The sequence below is a fragment of the Perissodus microlepis genome, chromosome 7 (assembly GCF_051167445.1).
Source record: "Perissodus microlepis isolate ML-2025 ecotype Zambia chromosome 7, ASM5116744v1, whole genome shotgun sequence".
Lineage (NCBI taxonomy): Eukaryota > Metazoa > Chordata > Actinopteri > Cichliformes > Cichlidae > Perissodus > Perissodus microlepis.
Window position 1 is genome coordinate 51,313,904 of NC_140467.1, and position 19,283 is coordinate 51,333,186.

General features: G+C 39.1%; 1 protein-coding gene across 10 annotated transcripts in view; it reads left to right on the forward strand.

The window, feature by feature from the left end:
• Positions 1-19,283, forward strand: part of mast4 (microtubule associated serine/threonine kinase family member 4) — a 101,601-nt gene that overhangs the window by 22,877 nt on the left and 59,441 nt on the right. For 8 of the 10 annotated variants that reach the window (XM_084935772.1, XM_084935777.1, XM_084935773.1 and 5 more), the window contains exon 3: positions 2,129-2,256. In XM_084935772.1, the coding sequence (XP_084791898.1) occupies positions 2,129-2,256 (128 nt within the window). Of the gene's footprint in view, positions 1-2,128; positions 2,257-8,218; positions 10,856-19,283 lie in introns of those variants that run through there. The other 2 variants (XM_084935783.1, XM_084935785.1) reach the window with 2 other exon arrangements.

Consider the following 19,283-nt stretch of genomic DNA (forward strand, 5'->3'; position numbering starts at 1 on the left):
ATGAACATAACAGAAATGTTTACTGTATGTAACTGATCTAATTAATTCTGTAAATGTTCCAAATTTCTGAACATTGCATTGCACGCTTGTAATGGGAGAGTAATGCCATAATGCAATTACTGCCTATCCTAGATTATACAGTGGTCCACTTCTGATACATCAGATTGCATAATCATAATTGTATTGCATTACTCACCAGCATGCAATTAAGATAAAACATTTGAGAGAAATGTCACAGACACAATGTTACACGTACCTGGTTATAGGGCAGGTAATTGCTACTCGCATGTATACATCTGGTGTTGTGCTCAGCAACAGCTATAGCTGTAGTTGGGCACAACAGAGACATTTAACTAGTGAGGGTATTAAAGCTGAGACTAAAAATAATAGAATCCATGTACTATTATGATGATAGATTTTATGTTTTTGCTTAAAATAAGATTGCTTTAATCATTTTGATAATCATCATCGGTAGCGCTCATAAAGCTCATTTAGAAAAGTGTTTGATCAACAGAAAAGCAAATTTGTTGAATTTATGTAATTAACATGAAATTAATTGGGAATGTTGAATAAGACTGAGTTATTAATGGAACCGTAGCTCATTAATTTTTAAATGGAAAATCTTTAGAGGCCTTTTCAGCTCCTCTTACACTCACTGTTTTATCTAATGTCAACATGTGTTTTTCTTTTCAGAAAACAGGAACAGTTTTACGTGACTGAGCTTTTTAGCAGGAGTGTAGGTTTTCAAACTGAAAATGAAATTAAAACGTCTTCTGGACATAGATTCATCTTAAATAGCATTATTGTTTGAATTCAGATTTTGCTGTTAGCAATGCAGTGAGTTGACAAACTTCCCTTTTAGCTTATCTTGAGCAAAACACACCTGATAAATGGAGGCCTGCCTTAGGCTAAATGTTTTTGACATACCTCCTCCCTTTCTGTTTTGTGCTCAGCCTTCTTATCTTTCCTTCCTTCTCACTGTTCTTCTGTTTATTCTGTAAACTGAACATGACACTAAAATACACACTTGTGGATACAAACGAGACATTTTTTTTCAAATTCATGAAAATCCAGTTTCACAGTGAAGTCCACTAATTTAAATGGTGAGCTTTTGAATTAGCCTTCATCTTTGCCCTGCCTTTGTGTGCTGAGGATTTATGATAGAAGATGGCAGATAAAAGTGGGTGAGAGGTAAAAGTAGAATTGGTGCCATCTAGCTGCCATATTCGGCTTTGCAAAGAATATTGTTGTGCAGGAGTGCTGTTTTTAAAACTTATAGGGCAACCCATTTGTTTACTTTTAGTAAACTGTGGTGGCACTGTTAGTTAGTTTTTTTCCCCCCCTTCTGGCTTAATCTAAACCCTCGACATCCCGCCTAGCTGTTGGAAATTCAGCTCAGCATGTTCAACAAGAGCAGAAAGATTTTCTTGTCTTTCCTGTTACTCGTTTGACATTTGACCTGTAATCTCCCTGTTTTCTTCCTGTGGTCATGGATTATCAGGCTGTGTAAAGGATTCTGGCTTTAGATTTAGACACAATTGTATACATTTATTTTTATTTTTTTTTAAACCAGTCCCTGTTAAGAAGTTTTGTGCTTACGTGGTTGAGCAGAAGCCTCTTTAGGCTCCGTGTGTGTCACTCCTGTCCGACTCTCACCCTGCTTTCCAGTCCACTCTGTAACTATTCTGTGCGTTAAATGCCAAATGTTATTCTTACAAAAAGTTATGAGAGTAAATTATTATTTAAAAACAAATGAGTGCATAATAACGGTCAAAAGGTTGCTTTGAGGGCCTGTAACTCAGAATACTGATAGTATGAGTGATTAGGAAATGCTTGTGAATGAGCTGGTGTAGTTGGACCTTGTTTAACCGTTTCACCTGTGTTGGGTTGTTTTTCTTAAAACTGAGGTAAAAATCTGAGATGAAAGATAAAAAGATGCTTCAAGTTTGTCTTCTAATTTTTTTTGAAATTATATCAAACAACACTGAATCTTAGCAAGATGGGTGCTTTTACATTGCTGTCCAAACTTATCAAACTATTCATTTATTTTCTGTAGTTCTCAAATATAATTAATTCAAATTTTCACTGTGCTTGTGTTCAGTGTTTTCTCTCCTGTTTTGTTTTGCAGGCAAGTATCTTCTGCTACCCACTAACCTTCAGCAGACAGCTGGCCAGGCATCATCTGAGACGTCTAACCTGGTTCGAATGCGTTCCCTGAACCTTGGAAAGTCAGACCCCTCCCTCACCTCCAGCCTGGTGAGTAATTCATTATGTCAGCCACTGTGAAATCTGTTACCCTGATTCAGGCAGACACAAAAGCCGCTGTTTGTAAATTTCACTAAACCAGTTGTTCCATAATATTGGACCCCCCGCCCCTCGCATATAAGCACTGCATAGAAGACACTCTGCATACAAGTAGTGTCTGAATAACAGTTAAATATATTAGATACAGTAAGAGGGTTTTTCTTATATTTTCCTCCTGCAGGCAGTCAGAAATAAACATGGTAGCACATATGTCATTAAATGTTCCCGTCAGCCAAACCTTCCCTAAATCCTACTAAAATTTAAAGTATGTTTTAACAAAAACTTTGAAATGACAAAATTATAAATCCAATCAATCCAAAATCAAATTAATCGCAAATAATTGAACATTTTTCTTCTTAATACATAAAGCTAGCTTGCTATTTGTTTTTGCAAGTGTATAATACTTCAAAAAATAAAACAACAGCAAAAACCAAAAAAGGTATAATTAGTTGCTTACTAGTGTGAGCCAATATCAAGATTTTCAGGTAAGTGTACCTCCTGCTGTTAGTGACTAAGACTAACAGTTTTTTCATGGGTTTTATTTGTAGTTTCATGTATTTCCACTAACCTGTGGTCCAGCGAATGACCTGTATGTTTTTCTTAATGACTGTATCCTGTCACTACTGACAGATAATGAAACGCCTAATTGCGTTGTTTGTTCTGTAAATGTTTCTATTTCTGTTTATAAACCGGTTTACATTTCTGCATTTTCTGTTGATACAGTATATGACGGACTGCACATCAGCAACATCAGTATTCATATTGATCAGAGATATTGTACCAGATGCACGAAGGCAATTTTAAACTGGTGCATATCTGTGTAGTTTAAAGTCTAAACATTAAAAAAAGGGGATGATGTTGATTGAGGTCCAGGTGCATCTGTGCTTTGACATAAATTGCGTCATGAAGACAGACCTGACCTTCACTGTGCTCCCGCTCGGTTCTTTCAGATGACACTGATAGATACTCTGATGCCGTATTGTGATCTTATTATCTCAGGACCAAGATGCAATCAAAGGAAGAGGGTAATCTAATGCTGTTAACCTATGAGTCATTTCTGTGTGTGCTTGCAATCGGTTACAGAAAAGGTTAATGTAATAAAAAAAAAAAAAAAAAAAAAGTAAGGTGTATGTTTGTATGCACAGGTGTGTCTCTGCTTACTTACTGTGAAAGCACATTTTTGCTAACTGATGCTCAGTGATCACAGTGTGTTCACCCTAAAACAGGCACTGTAACCCCAGCTTGAGGGTGTCTGTTTTTCAAATGACTCATTATTTCATGGTGACAGTGTTTACATTAATAACAGTGCTGCAGTCAAACTGATGGACTATTTTGTCAAATAGACATCTGTTATGTAGTTTGATAAACAATTTTTTTTTTTAAATATTCTGCTGTTTTTAATCTTAACAAATTTTGTCTTGGTACAAGTCGGGTATTAAAATAGCCGGCCTGCTTCCTTACACTTGGGGGCGCTAGTGTATTTTCACTATGTGAAACTTAAATACATGTGCCCTTGTGCTTGTAAAAGCTTCACATTTTCCCTTTGGTTATTGTGCTCTGTACTGGAAATGAATACATGATTTGCTGTAACTTAATTCTCGTGTGAAGATGTCCTTCAGCTAATGTGTTCAATCAGTTTGACATCTGTGACTTTTATGTTATGTGTTATTGTAACACAGCCCTTGTACACATTGAGCATTAGATCAAATACTTGGTTAAACTATCATTGACAAAAATCTTTCTGTCTCGGCAGATTTGTATTAGGCTACTAAGACACAGTGCCACATTTATCAGGTTCTGTTTATCCAGTGTGTTAACATAAAAGTGCATTTGTGTTATTGTGAGCCCAGATTGAGTCAAAAGTCAATTTTGTGCACTCATAGCACAGTCTATAAGGCCATGGGGTCCTAAGAGGCTAACGTACAATATTTTCAAGCGATAGTTTTGTGTGTTTTTTTAAAAAAAAATGTTATTTGTAGGATCTCCCAGGACATGTTTAAGGTCAGTGAAAGGTTGGGGCCTTGGTTCAACCTCTGAAAATTATTCGAGTGTAACCAAACGTCTTTTGTTCCTTTAGCTTGATGAAACTTGGTGCCTCCCATACAAATGTAATGTGGGAAGAACAATGTTAAGTGGTTGAGTGTTGAGTCCCGTGATCGAGCTGTGACAGACTTTCATAATGTGTTTCAAAAAGCTGCTGCTGTATAGTGCTGTTTATATTTGTAACTTGAAAATGACACTGGACAAGTATTGTAAATTATTTAGCACTCATGAAAATTAATGTGCATCATTTGTTGTTAATGACTTTACAAAAAACGTATCACCCTTTTTCAACTGCAAATTATGTTTTCAAAGTCAAATTGTCAATACTGCTTTTATCAAATAAGATAAACTATTTAACTTTTCTTAGCTTAGCTCTCATTTTACAGATAAAAGAATTTAATGTTCCAGTGCTTTATGGTTTTATTAACATTATCTCAGGATAGTGACGCATGAGATGAGCCCTCTTGTTTGTAGTATTTTAATTTATTTAATAAAATATTGATAATGATTATCACCATGCAAAATATTACGATATTATGCTATATTGATTTTTTCCTCTATCCCCTTATATTTACTGGTTAAAACATAGAATTTTAAGTTCAGACAAATGTCTTAAAATCTGTCTAACAAAGACTTGATTATTCTTAAACGTATACGTCTTTACAGCTCCATCTTCTTTTTGTATGTATACAACGTATGGCCAGGTGTTATCGTTGTTCCTTTAGGAACAAAGATTGTGCCATTCTCTTCTGCTGATTCTTATTCTTAACACTGTTTGCATGACTCTGGTGACTCAGTGCTTAACGGCAGGAGAAAATGAAATACTGGTGACCGCTGCCCGGATACGGTGTTGTGTGGACACAAGCTGAATGGTTGATGTGTGCTGAATGGCTATATCTTAACAGTATCTTTTGAAGTCGGCTGCACTGACACCTCAGGGGTTCATCTACAGCCACTGTATTAGCCTGCCTTCAAAATGAGCTTAGAAAACATGTTGAATTGGCTGACCTTGAGAGAGGAGCAAAATGGATGAATATCTTAGCTTCTTGTCGATCTAAACATGCTCTTTCTTGGTTTTCTTCTTACAGTTTTCATTTGATTTAATTTTGGTAATTTCACACTTTTTTGTAAATGAATATTTCCCTGCTTTGGAGGATAACTTTGCCTGAATACCGTTTTAGGGTAAAAACTCTTAAGCAGTCTACTTCAACATGAAAAGATTATTCCTGTCACTTAGACCTTGCAGGCAGAATGACATTTGTCATAGTCATGGTTATGATTGGGAAGCCCTCCAGTCCTCGGCTATAATCACAATGAATGAATGGAGGCCTGCCAGAATACAAACTCTGTTATAGTCTGTCATTGTCGTCAGTTGTAACCCTGGTTAGATTTGGCAGATGCATTCCTGTCTGAACAGACTTGCTGCCAGAATTGGATGCTTTCTTGTTAGTTTAAAATGGGCCTCTGCCAACTGTAGGTGGTTTTCCATGACTACCACAAAGGTAGTTTTCATTACTTTGTACTCTGGCAGGGGTTTTGTATAAATATGTTTATCAGGAAATGGCATTAAAACTGTACAAGATACAGTTAACATATCACTAAAGACATAATTCTACAATGCCTGTGGTTAGACAGCTCATTGGTTTCTTTTCTGGATCTTCATTGGATAATTTCCTTTTTGCAGACGTTTCCAATGTGCAGAGGATTCATCCAATGACAGTCTAGGGACTTTGTTCATCTTCTGACTTTTGCTTTGCCAGCACCAATGGGTTGATATTGTTTAGTGGTTTGAGTCAAATGTCTGCTTGATGGATTTCCATTTTGGTAAGTTTGACTTGTATTTGGTGTAATCAAACCCCATACGAACAGGAGCTAGCACCTCATCTGAAATTGTTTACAAAGAATACAGTACAAACGTGAAAGAATACCCAAGCAAATGCAAATATACAAACATACTAAACTAAGATATTATTTAACTTGGCAAGAATCAGCATGTTATTTCTTGCTCACATTAGAAGTTAGCTAAAGGCAGGCTCCATGTTAATACTTCTATCCTATACTTAGGTTATTTGTTTTTACTTCGTCTCCATCTATTTGTTTTCTATCTGTGCAAAAAAGCACCTTCTTTGCACAGATGACCTCAAGATCTCACAGCAATGTTTTACCCCTTTACCTCACTGGATTGCTGTTATTGGTCTTTGCCTTTTCTGTCCATCATGGTTTTCCATCATGCCCCTGAGTGTGCATGGTTTTTTGAGTAGCGTGGCCCATCTCTCTTGACTGTGATGCTCTTTGGCAGAAAATCAATACCTCACTTCTGGTGTGATATGGAGATAAGACTGTCATAATCCTGATGTTGTGCCTTTGTGGACTCTCGTTTTCGCTCGTAATTGTCAGTCACTGATGTCCTTTACTGATATCATTGTAGTTGGAATAGTTTGTGTTTGCAAAGGAAGGAAATGCAGTTTATGTCAAGGCACACAAGGAAGAGTTGTGCCATAAATAGACAATTACAGATGTTATTGTCTATTGTAAACCAGATGCTGAGATGTTTGTACTTCCTTTTTTTGAGGACATTGAGCGACGTATTGCTTTCTCTACCTCTCTACCCAAACCATCACAGCTGGTATGTGCGGTGATGGTTTGGGTTACCACAACTCTCTCACTGACCAAAATCTACACTAAACCTGAATATAAATAACCAACCAACCAACCACCCAAATTAAGCAATTCAGACATCTTCTGCTGCTTATCTGGGTTAAGGACATGTGGGAGAAGTCTAAACAAAGAAGATCAGACCTTCTTCTCCCTGGGTTACCTCTTATCATCCAAAGGGAAACCAAATTGTTTGCAAGACAGCAGCAAAACATAATCTCTCCAGCGAGTCTTGGGTTTGAACTACCCAAACTGGCTCCTTTCGATGTGGAAGAGCAGCAGCTCTACTCAGTCCCTCTTCAATGACCAAGTTACTCACTTGGTGCATTTCTAAGGGAGAACCCAGCTACCCTTCGAAGGAAACCGATTTCCACAGCTTATATCTGCGACCTCATTCTTTTGGTCACTACCCAGAGTTCATGACCATAGGTGAGGGTAGGAACGTAGATTGACCTTTAAACCGTTAAATTTCATCTTATGAAGGGATTTGTATTTGTATTTACATGGTCACTCAGTATTGTCCAAATTTAAAAAAAAAAAAAAAAAAAAAAAAAAAAGAGAGGAATTGAGAGTGGCTTCTGTTTCTTGTTGGTCACCTTTTCCCCTTGTTTTAAAGGTTTAAGGCTTACTTAATTCATTCACAGGTTGTCAGTTTTGGGCCTTAGTATGGCTGACACTGATTTGTATGGAGGGAATACACTCTTTCTAGTCTTACTGCTTTCTTCACATGCCATGTCCCTCCTCTGCCTGCCTTATATCTGCAGGTTACCTATTGGTCTGATAAGCCCGGGCAGAGCAGAGGCTGTGGGTCACTCAATCAGCACTCTCAGTGCCAGCTCTCCCTTTTTTCTCCAAAGGTAGTGAAAACAACCTCAGCTGTCCACCCGCCAGGAGGAAATGAGTCACAGACAACCCCTGGACTTTTCCCAGAGGCTTTTCTGTAGCCCTGCTCTGAGGCCATTGGCTCAAACTGTCTGCCTCAAAACCTCAAAACCCCTAAACCCATGTCAAAGCAGCTTTACTTCATCTGATTTTATTTTCTGAAAGCTGTCCACAATGGGCTTTTTGATTTCTATTTATTTTAGAATTTTATAAGTGGCAATTTAGGCATTTATATTAGCATCTATACTGTGTCAATGACACAGTGTAATAAGTAGATAATAGAAATGTTCTTTTTGAGAAACAGTTTCACATAATAATGTTTAGATTGGTGTCTTCAGAATTTTTATATAACTATAAACTATAACTGTACATGTGTACTTTAAACCAGTATTTGGCATTTTCCTTTCCATAATTTGAATTTGCAATTGAAGTTCTTGGACAGGACCTGATGTTATTTGTCTGATCTCTTCACTTTCTTCTTCTTGTGCATCTCTAGGCCACTTCCACTTTTGTTCTCATCTTTTGAAATTGCTTCTAAGAACACTTAGAGTGCATTTCTTGCACTCTTCTTCTTGAGAGAGAGAAAGAGAGACTGAATTTCTCAACTTGGTCAAATCAACTCTTTTATTTCAGTGTCATTGTGTGCAAGAGAATAAACAATGGCATGCAACAAATTTTTGGTTTGTTTTCATAGAATGTCCTCAGACGTCTCAGGGCGTTACAGTAGAATTCTAGGTAGAATGAGCATGCTCCTGGATGAAGTTGTGATCTGATGTGCTGAAGCTATGGACTCTTCCCTTGAAAACTCTAAAGATGAGAAAAAAGGGCTCACAGAGGGAACTGAAAAAAGCAGAAGCACAAAAAGTGGTGCAGAGGTGCACAAGACTGCTGCCACAGCTGGAGAAGGTGCAAGGGAATTTCAGACAGGTGACCCATTACGTCAGCTTTTACATGAGATTACCTTTAAAACTAAGAGTTGCTTTTGAGAGCAGTGTTTAGAGACATCGTGGTTGTCTTTTAATGGAACATTATTGGCCACTTAATTCTGGTGTGCTATGTAATACTTGTTGCTTGGACAGAAAAATATGCTAAGCAACAAGTTTAACATCCAGTATGATGGAAAGCAGTGTAAATGTGCTTGTGAAGATGAATTAAAGAGGAGAGTTGCTCCTTGTATTTATCAAAATATTTGCTAATTGTCTGTCAGGTGTTGTCATCGGGTGTTGCTTAATTCTTTTGACATTCGTAGCTGCTGAGGTTGTTTCAGTGGCTGTGTACAATAGAAAAATCTGGGCTTTGTGCACTGAATAAGACAAATGACCCCTCCCTTGTGTTTCTGCTGCTCTTCATCTTCATTGTGAGCCCAATGTGGAATTTTCTTAATTGTTCCTTCAAGCAGTCACAGACTGAGCAGCGGCTTGAGACATAACAGGATTCTTTAATTCCCGCAGGTAATCTGAAGGCCATTGTTCAAGCTGAAAAAGTTGACTACTGTAATCCTTGTTCTCTGAGGTATTATGGGGTTTATTCAAAAACAACCTGATTACCCGAGCACAGACCTGGACTTTTTGCTCTCTTCCTTATCAGCACAGTAATACAAATGACTGCTGCCCCCCAGCCCCTGCACCAGTTCATCAGCTTTCTGTTGTACAGGTTTCAAGATGAGAAAAAGTTGATGTAGTGGTCACCTGTGCGACAATCCCTTGCACCTTCTCCACCAGCTGTGGTAGCCATCATTCCAGGCGTTAGTCTCTGAGATGAATCTTTTGAGCTTGGCTGGAGATGAGGAGAATGGAAGGGGCCCACTTAATATTCACAGAGCAGTACCACAGTGAATGGAAATGAGTGAGAGAGGGTGAAAAAGAGGAGGGGGGCCACGAAAAACACAGACTGAAACAGAATGCAAAATTGCAAGATCAAATTGGCAGCGTGGTACATGGAAACAACTTATTTTACAAATGCTAATAATTCAGGATGGCGTGGGGACATGGAGTTAGTGAGTGTGAAGATCTGTGATCACTTACCGACTGCCTCAAAACTCATTTCTTTGGAGCTGTACCAGTGCATGAAATTGCTGGAAATTGACACTGGATATATGTAGCAGGTTGTGCTGGCTGATTTCTGTATTGGGTTCTTTAGAATGAAGAATGCATTGCATGCGTGCGAATTGGCTTGCAGTTTTGCATTTTGTAACATTTTCACAGCTAGTTTAAAATGGTGTAGCGCAGCAACAGTATACTTTACAGTGAGGCTGGTTGTAATTTTCCCTTTTTTTTTTTTCTTTTTTTTTCTTTCCCCTCCCTTGATGCATTGCTTTTCTGTAGCCCTCTCCTTTTCTTTCACACCAGCTGCAGTGTCAGCTATCATGTTTGTTTTTTTGGTCAATGGCCTAATCTTCAGGTGAGTAATCACTGACTGCAATAAGACCAGTGAGGACAGTTAGTCCTGCATACTGCAGCCAGGATGCCAGATTCATTGTTGAGTTTGGAGCAGAACAATGCTGGAAAGGATATCCTCTCATTTTCATGGTCATCTAGGGTGCCCAAAAAGCATGGCTGCTCAGAGAAATGAGTCTTGGGGCTCCCATATGCCCCCGGCACCCACCATACCTCCCATTCACTCCCACCAGTCGCTACGCTAAATTAGAACTGCCCATCTTCTCTCTGACTCTCCCCTCACGCTCTCTCTCCCTCTCTTTCTTTCTCTCCCATTTTCTTGCTCTGTCTCTCTCCTTCACTCCTGAAGTTGGAGAGCTGAGGAACAAGGGGAGGTGTCAGCTGACTGCCCCCCTCCAATCAGATAAGTTCTGATGGAAGTGTTTAGCAGCTGCTAAGATCAGATTTAGCCTGAGGGAGGGAGGGTGCAGGGAGGCGAGTCAGTGCAGCATGGCTGTGCACCGGTAAGGAGGTATGATAAGTCGGGGCTCTGTACCATGGACGAGCCCAGCATTCTGAGGAGACGGGGGCTACAGGTAGGAAAGCAAATCAAGCTACGCCTACATGTGCTGCTGTGTCTGTTGGGACTTTTCCCCTGGATCTGCATGTTGTTTGTGAGGCTTCTGCATTGGTTGCTCTTTTAACAGAGCACATTCAGGACTTTGAGACGTTTCTTCTTTAACACTTGGCATATTGATGCATGCTTGTGTGTGAGAGAATCTCTTGGCAGGACTGTCTGCACATAATTCACCATAGCAGTTGGTAATCCTTGTGTCTTTCTTTCTCTGTAAAGATTTGTAAATAATGGTTCACGTGGCTGTGTTTTCATCCAAGCTGTGTTACTTCTTAAACAACAAATCAATTCATTTTCACATTTTATTTGTGTTAGCTGTTTGAAAGGGGAAACAAGAGCTACATGTACTTGGAGAAATATTGATTACTGTATGTTTTGAGAGGGGGTTTCTTGTGGATTATTGACTTTTTATGATAATCGAGCTCATATTGAGGCTTTTTCCTTGTTGTCAGAAATCATGATTGAGGTGTGAGCAGAGATCAGGACAATAGTCAAAACAAATGATGTATTTTAGTAAATTATGTTTGCCAACACCGCAATACCATAAGATAAAAATGAAAAAGTAAAGACATAGGGGATGCACGTGTGTTTTATAGCATATGTCATATCATTTTTAATCAAAGACCTTTTAAGCTTTGTTCATTTTCTTCCACCAACCCCACAAACACTGCAGCAGCTGCTATATATTTTTTTTTTATCTTTAATTAGGCTTCATTTATAATTTTGCTTACTGTAGCTAGAGTCAGGTACAGAGTAATTGGGAAACATTAAAAAGAAAACTGCTTTTTTAAACTTGTACATGTGTTTTGATTTACAAACTCTGTGTAATCCATGGTAATTATGCTGTTCCATGGCTGATGAATTTAACCAGTAAAACTGCTTTCATAATGTGACATAAAAAACATACTGAGAATATTTTGGAATTTTTCCTCCTTAAAAAATGTAATTTATTTAGCTTTTGAGGAAGCCTTAAGAAAGAATCTCTAAGATTTGACTTTTATACTCACAAAATTGGTGTCAATGTGTTGCTCAGTGATTATGGATCTTTTTGAAAGTTAGACAGCAGAAATACTGATGTTTAATTTAAACGAAAAAAATTTCATGGTCTTAATGAGTTTCTGTGGAGAAACCAATAATACTTTGTTTAATTTTTCAAAAAGCTTCCCAACAGTAATTTTGTGCACAGTTGCCCTAATCTCTCTGTTCCTTTGTGGCAAACCCCTACCGCCTCCCCCCTTCTTCCACACAAGCCTTCTTTATGTTCCCTCACATGCACCAGCTACACCAAACACAGTGGACTGTGGGTTAGGCTGCGGTGGCACTCTAACTTTCACATTCAAAAGGAAACACGGAAGTTTGTCTGCGCTGCAGTTTCCCCATTCATTCCCAGACAAGGAAGGGATGACATCATTCCTTGATTGTTGAGTGTAAAAACAGGACTTCAGAGGTTCAGAGTTGGCCAGATCTTGCTGATTCTGTTTTAAGTAGTTTGAATTTATTAAAAATTAAATTTAAAAAATTCATTAATTCTGAATTTAATGATTCTGTTTATTTTACACAGCATGTTTCTGGCCCCACACACACACCAAAGGACACACACTGGACCTTGTTTTTACCTTCGGATTAACCATTGATTGTTCCGAGGACATTTTTATTTCAGACCATTGTTGTATTCTTTTTAACTTGTCTTTCCATCTGTCTCTCTCTTCTGTTTGACATGTGGTTAGCTCTCGCACCTGAAATTCCTCTACTGCTGCTAAATTTTCTGATGTTTTTAATTTAGTTTTACCTTCCTATAACAGTTAGATTTATTAACAAATCTTTTTAATAATCATTGTCTTTCTATCTTAGACAATTTTTGTCCTGTGAAAACCAGACTAGCTTGTGTCTCAAAGTTGTCCCCCAGGATAAATGACAGCATTCGCTGTTTAAAGCGTTCCAGCCGTAAAGTTGAGCGTTTGTGGAGGAAAACTTGTTTAAATGTTCATCTCCTTCATTTAAAGGACTTTTAGTTTCTCTTTAGTTTCTTTTTCAGTTCGAGATGTGAGGGCTGTCTATTTCTCAGACCTAGTCTCAAAGAGCAGAGGTAACCGTGCTCTTTGAGAAGGTACTATTTGTCCAGTATCCCTTATAAATGTAGACCTTAAAATAATCTGCAAAGCTCTCTCAAAGAGATTAGAGAAAATAATCCCCCTCTTAATTCATCCTGACCAAACTGGTTTCATAAAAGGTAGGCACTCATCAACAAATACACGTAGATTACTTAATTTGATAGACTATTCATACAGTAAAAACCTTAAAACTACAATATTTTCTTTAGATGCAGAAAAAGCATTTGACAGAGTTAACTGGAAATTTCTATTTGCAACTTTACACAAATTTGGTTTTGGATCCTCTTTCATTAGCTGGTTAAAAATATTATACAATTCCCCAACAGCTTGTGTCAAAACAAATGACCAAACATCCTCCAGCTTCTGTCTCTTGAGGGGCACCAGGCAGGGATGCCCACTCTCCCCTTCACTGTTTGCAATTTTTATTGAACCACTAGCAGCAGCAATTAGACAGAATTCAGTAATTAAGGGCATAAAATGCAAGAACGTGGAACATAAAATCAGCCTTTATGCGGATGATGTGTTACTTTATCAATTCAATCACCCCAGAGATATTGGTTTGTGAATTTTGGAGAAACTCTTTTGCAAGAATATCAGATTACTTAACTGGTCAAAATCTACAGTCCTTCCGATTAATTGCTCCTTCCATAATTCTTCTTCTACACCACTGTAATCGGGAAATATAAAATATTTAGGTATTAATGTTTCTCCCAAGCTTCCAGATCTGACTAAATTAAACCATATCCCACTTTTAAAGAAAGTAGAAGGCGATCTGGCTAGATGGAAATGTTTACCCATATCACTCATGGGGAGGGTTGCCGCTTTAAAAATGATGGTCTTACCAAAAAGAAATTATTTATTCTCAATGATCCCAACTAAACCGCCACAAGATTGGTTCTGATCTCTAGATTCATACATGTCCAAATTCCTTTGGAAAAATAAACCCCCACGTATAAGCTTAAAAACACTACAAAAGACCAAGGATAAAGGAGGATTAGAACTACCTAACTTTCAGCACTACTTCTTAGCCAACAGGCTTCAGTTTATCTCAGGATGGCTAAAACATACCCTCTTAAATGAACCTTGGCTAGATGTAGAACAAGCACTTTGCAATAATCTAGAGATTTCAGATCTACCATTTATCAGCTCAAACATCCAACGACATGAATGCTTCAAAAGCGTCACCATCAGCTCTTCTCTGACAGCATGGTGGGAGTTTCTAAAATTGACTGAGTCTTTATTAATCCCATGCAAACGTACACCTATCTGGAACAACCCTGACATATTACAAAACAATAATATGATAAACTTTCCAGATTGGAGTGGTAAATGAATCAAATATTTAGAACATATACTAGAAGGAACAGAATTTATTCCATTTGACGGACTAGTTACACAATATGGGATCAACAAGAAAAGATTTTTAGAATATCAACAAATTAAATTCATAATAAAAAAGAGATTTAAACCGGGTCAAGTGGAACTACAAACACTACAAACAAGTGTGGTACAATTTCTTACTCTTAAAACCCCAAAATTACTTTCCAAAATATACAGAATGCTTTCTAAAACAGATGAATCAATATCACTTCCTATTGCAAAATGGGAAGCGGATTTATCAGTTAACTTAGACCAAAACTTCTGGTCTCAGATTTGCTTAAAAACCTTTCATTTAATTAGAAATCCCAATCTTCAATTAATTCAATATAAAATACTACATAGAGTGCACTATACAGGTCATCGGATGTTCAAGATGGGCTTTACATCTACCAACAACTGCTCACACTGTCAAACCAATTCACCGGACAATTATATCCACGCTCTTTGGTTCTGCCCACCAGTTCAGAAGTTTTGGCGCGAGATATGTGAAGACTTATCAAAGTGTCTGAAATGTAACATTCCAACTTCCCCTTTAGTGTGTTTGTTGGGCAGCTTAGATAATGTCACTACAGATAAGAATACATCAATACATTAGTCTTGATGCAGCCTATGCCACCACATCAGATCAACTGCTCTGGGCTCCTTTGATCAGCTACATCACCTAGTGGGGGTGGGGGGTCATAGTTTGGTCCCACCTTCGCTGTTGTGATTGGTGTGGGGGTAGGGGCAGGCTTAGGGCGTCGGGGGGTTCCCCAGGAGCATCTTCCTTGGAGGAATCAACCCGGGGTAGCGATCATGGCCTATTAAGGGCTCTGTTGGCTCTTAGGTGACGGTTTCCTCGTGGCTGTGGGGAGGGTCTGTGCTGACGGACGTGGGTTACTGACCTGGTAATAATAACTGCAAAGTGAGGGGTGTGTCTGTGTGCAGGTTTTAGAAGTGAGGGGTGTGTCTGTGTGCAGGTTTTAGAAGTGAGGGGTGTGTCTGTGTGCAGGTTTTAGAAGTGAGGGGTGTGTCTGTGTGCAGGTTTTAGAAGTGAGGGGTGTGTCTGTGTGCAGGTTTTAGAAGTGAGGGGTGTGTCTGTGCGCAGGTTCCAGAAGTGAGGGGTGTGTCATCACACAGGTTTTAGAAGTGAGGGGTGTGTCATCACACAGGTTCCAGAAGTGAGGGGTGTGTCATCACACAGGTTTTAGAAGTGAGGGGTGTGTCATCACACAGGTTTTAGAAGTGAGGGGTGTGTCATCACGCAGGTTTTAGAAGTGAGGGGTGTGTCTGTGCGCAGCTTGTAGAAGTGAGGGGTGTGTCTGTGCGCAGCTTGTAAAAGTGAGGGGTGTGTCTGTGCGCAGCTTGTAGAAGTGAGGGGTGTGTCTGTGCGCAGCTTGTAGAAGTGAGGGGTGTGTCTGTGCGCAGCTTGTAGAAGTGAGGGGTGTGTCATCGCGCAGCTTGTAGAAGTGAGGGGTGTGTCTGTGCGCAGCTTGTAGAAGTGAGGGGTGTGTCATCGCGCAGCTTGTAGAAGTGAGGGGTGTGTCTGTGCGCAGCTTGTAGAAGTGAGGGGTGTGTCTGTGCGCAGGTTCCAGAAGTGAGGGGTGTGTCTGTGCGCAGGTTCCAGAAGTGAGGGGTGTGTCATTGCGCAGGTTCCAGAAGTGAGGGGTGTGTCATTGTGCAGCTTGTAGAAGTGAGGGGTGTGTCATCGCGCAGCTTGTAGAAGTGAGGGGTGTGTCTGTGCGCAGGTTCCAGAAGTGAGGGGTGTGTCTGTGCGCAGGTTCCAGAAGTGAGGGGTGTGTCTGTGCGCAGGTTTTAGAAGTGAGGGGTGTGTCATCACACAGGTTTTAGAAGTGAGGGGTGTGTCATCACACAGGTTTTAGAAGTGAGGGGTGTGTCTGTGCGCAGCTTGTAGAAGTGAGGGGTGTGTCTGTGCGCAGGTTTTAGAAGTGAGGGGCGCGTCTGTGCGCAGCTTGTAGAAGTGAGGGGTGCGTCTGAGCGCAGGTTTTAGAAGTGATGGGTGCGTCTGTGTGCAGGTTTTAGAAGTGATGGGTGCGTCTGTGCGCAGCTTGTAGAAGTGAGGGGTGTGTCTGTGCGCAGGTTTTAGAAGTGAGGGGCGCGTCTGTGCGCAGCTTGTAGAAGTGAGGGGTGCGTCTGAGCGCAGGTTTTAGAAGTGATGGGTGCGTCTGTGTGCAGGTTTTAGAAGTGATGGGTGCGTCTGTGCGCAGCTTGTAGAAGTGAGGGGTGCGTCTGTGCGCAGGTTCCAAAAGTGAGGGGTGTGTCTGTGCGCAGCTTTTAGAAGTGAGGGGTGTGTCTGTATTGTGTTACCTGTTCATTGCTCTCCTGGTAGTTCCCAAGAAACATGGCAGCTATATAAGTTATATAAGCTGCCATGTTTCTTGCCTTATATAAAATTTGCTGGAATTCTCTTGATTTTATTGATGCCTATAGCAGCCGCACTTGCCCTTCATCTTGATTAGGATCATTCTTTCAGAAGCTCTGGCATTGCATTGTGAGCTTTACTGTACTTCTGACATCCATCTAACACCACCTCATAATAAAAGGGCCCAGTAGAAATGCAGTGACATTGTGTGCCTCCAAAGAGCCGTTTGTGTGAAGTGGTGTGAGCCAGCTGGTGAGATGCAGCCTGGCCAACAAATTATGACAGTGCCAAAGCAGAAAGTCCATTTGCTTTCACATTTTGTGCATTTCATTAAACCTTACCCATGAATCCTTTTTATATTAATATAGCTATGGATAGACATTATACTCCATGAGAGCAGTAAACACTGAAATATGTTTTTATATATATATTTTTTTTCCTTTTTTGCTAATTTCTCAAAAGCAGAAGTACTTTAGTGAAGTGCCAAAGAGAAAGCTCTTATCTGGGGGGGGGTATTGGGGCAATGTTGTTTTGCTAGAAGACGCAAACAGCTTCTCTGCTAAAGTGTCCTTGTGCTTGAGTACTTGCGTTTCGCTATGAATGAAGTCACATTAAGAGATTTTTTTCCCCTTTAAACAAGAACAATCACAAATAAAATCATTACTGAGAAATGGCATTTGAGGAAGTATAACTCCAAATGAGCAGTTAGGAGACATACTGTACAGTAATTTATCAGGGAGAAATTTTGTCATGGTGACCTGAAAATTTTATCTTTTAAACTTTTGTTCTGAAAGGCACAATTTCTCTAAAGGTTTGTGGTTTATAACAATTTTTCAGTCCTTTCATTTCTTGCTTTAATATATATCATGTAGCATTAGCCTCTACTTTTACATTTTTCCAATGCCCTTACAGTAGGCCTACCTAATGTTTAAACTCAGCTCATGTCTTTTGTTATTTTTGCTTGCCAGTCCTTTCTCATCTCCAGCTGTTCATACCGTCTTTTGTCTGAGTTTGTACATCACGTCCATCATCTGTGTTTGCTCCTATCAAACATCAACAAACCATTCCACTTTAAATATTGAAGGGAGCAATGAGCTATATGCAAATCCCAGTTACAAATGTGACATGGACACTTTGGGCATCTTTTTAAATAATCTGAAAGGCATTAACAATGACAGCAGCAATTAAACTTGTGAACAAAGAAATGTTCTTATTATATTATATCAGTAACTTTAGCTTTTATGTTTTAAATTAAGCACTGTTAGCATATTAGCACACACAGATCTCTGTGTTGTTTTGAATATACAGGGTGGGCCATTTATATGGATACACCGTAATAAAATACTTGTAAATAACTCATGAAAGAATAAAGTTACGTTGAAACCAAGCACACCATTGTTTTTCTTGTGACTTTACCAATAAGTTTGATGTGTCACATGGCCCTCTTCCTATTGAAAAAAAAACAAAAGTTGTATCCAAGATGGCCGACTTCTAAATGGCCACCATGGTCACCACCCATCTTGAGGAGTTTGCCCCCTCACATATACTAATGTGCCACAAACAGGACTTTAATATCACCAACCATTCCTATTTTATTACGGTGTATCCATATAAATGGCCCACCCTTTATTTCTGTCACAGTTTTTCACTGAAACAGCCGCGACAGCTTTAAATGATCGTTTTCTGTTCCTAAATTGGCCAACTTGTTATTTTACATATTTAAATATGGTAAATAAAACTTACTTCTACAAAACCTAAACTTTCGATTGATATGCAAGTCACTTTTACTAAACACATATTTGTAGGGGTTTCTTTTAGCTTTTTTTTTTTTTTTTTTTTTTAAATGAGAAGTGCGTGAACATGTTAATTGTACAGTACACTGAGTAAAACAGCTTTAAGTTGTCCCTCCACCAACCCTGATTTGGATATTTGGACCGATTTCACAGACACAGGAACATTACACAAACAATAGTACATTACACATTACTTGTTATGTTTCTTAAAAGTAATGCAGTACGTTGTTCAATTATTTGTTGGACAAAGTAATTACTTTTGATGGTTCAGATGGTTCTGTGTAGATTATCTCACTTCCTGCAATATGCTTGCTTTGAACTTCTTAAATGCGCTGAGTGTAATAGGTTGATTAGATACTTTGTTAAAGAGGAGTTGAGCAGGTGTCCCTAATGAATTGGTGTTAAGGTTTCACTGTTATCAGATTGAAAAGAACTCCTTGCTCAAAAACATTGGTGGTCATCAAATTAAAAGAACATTAAGCTGGGAACCTGTCTTGTAATGAAGCGTTTCATTCTTACAGCATTGGATGAGGCAGTGGGTTAAGCATTTATGACACCTAACATCCTGCTACAAGCCAAACTACGAGGATGCCAACAGATTTAATCAGCAAAGCTTTCTAACAGTATATGCACTTCAGTGTCGAATCTCCTCCTACTGGCGCAGAAATCGATGTCTTTCAGAGTGAGCTAAGCGTCATGGTAGAAATTATTACTGAGATTGTAGACCTGGTTTTACTGATGTAA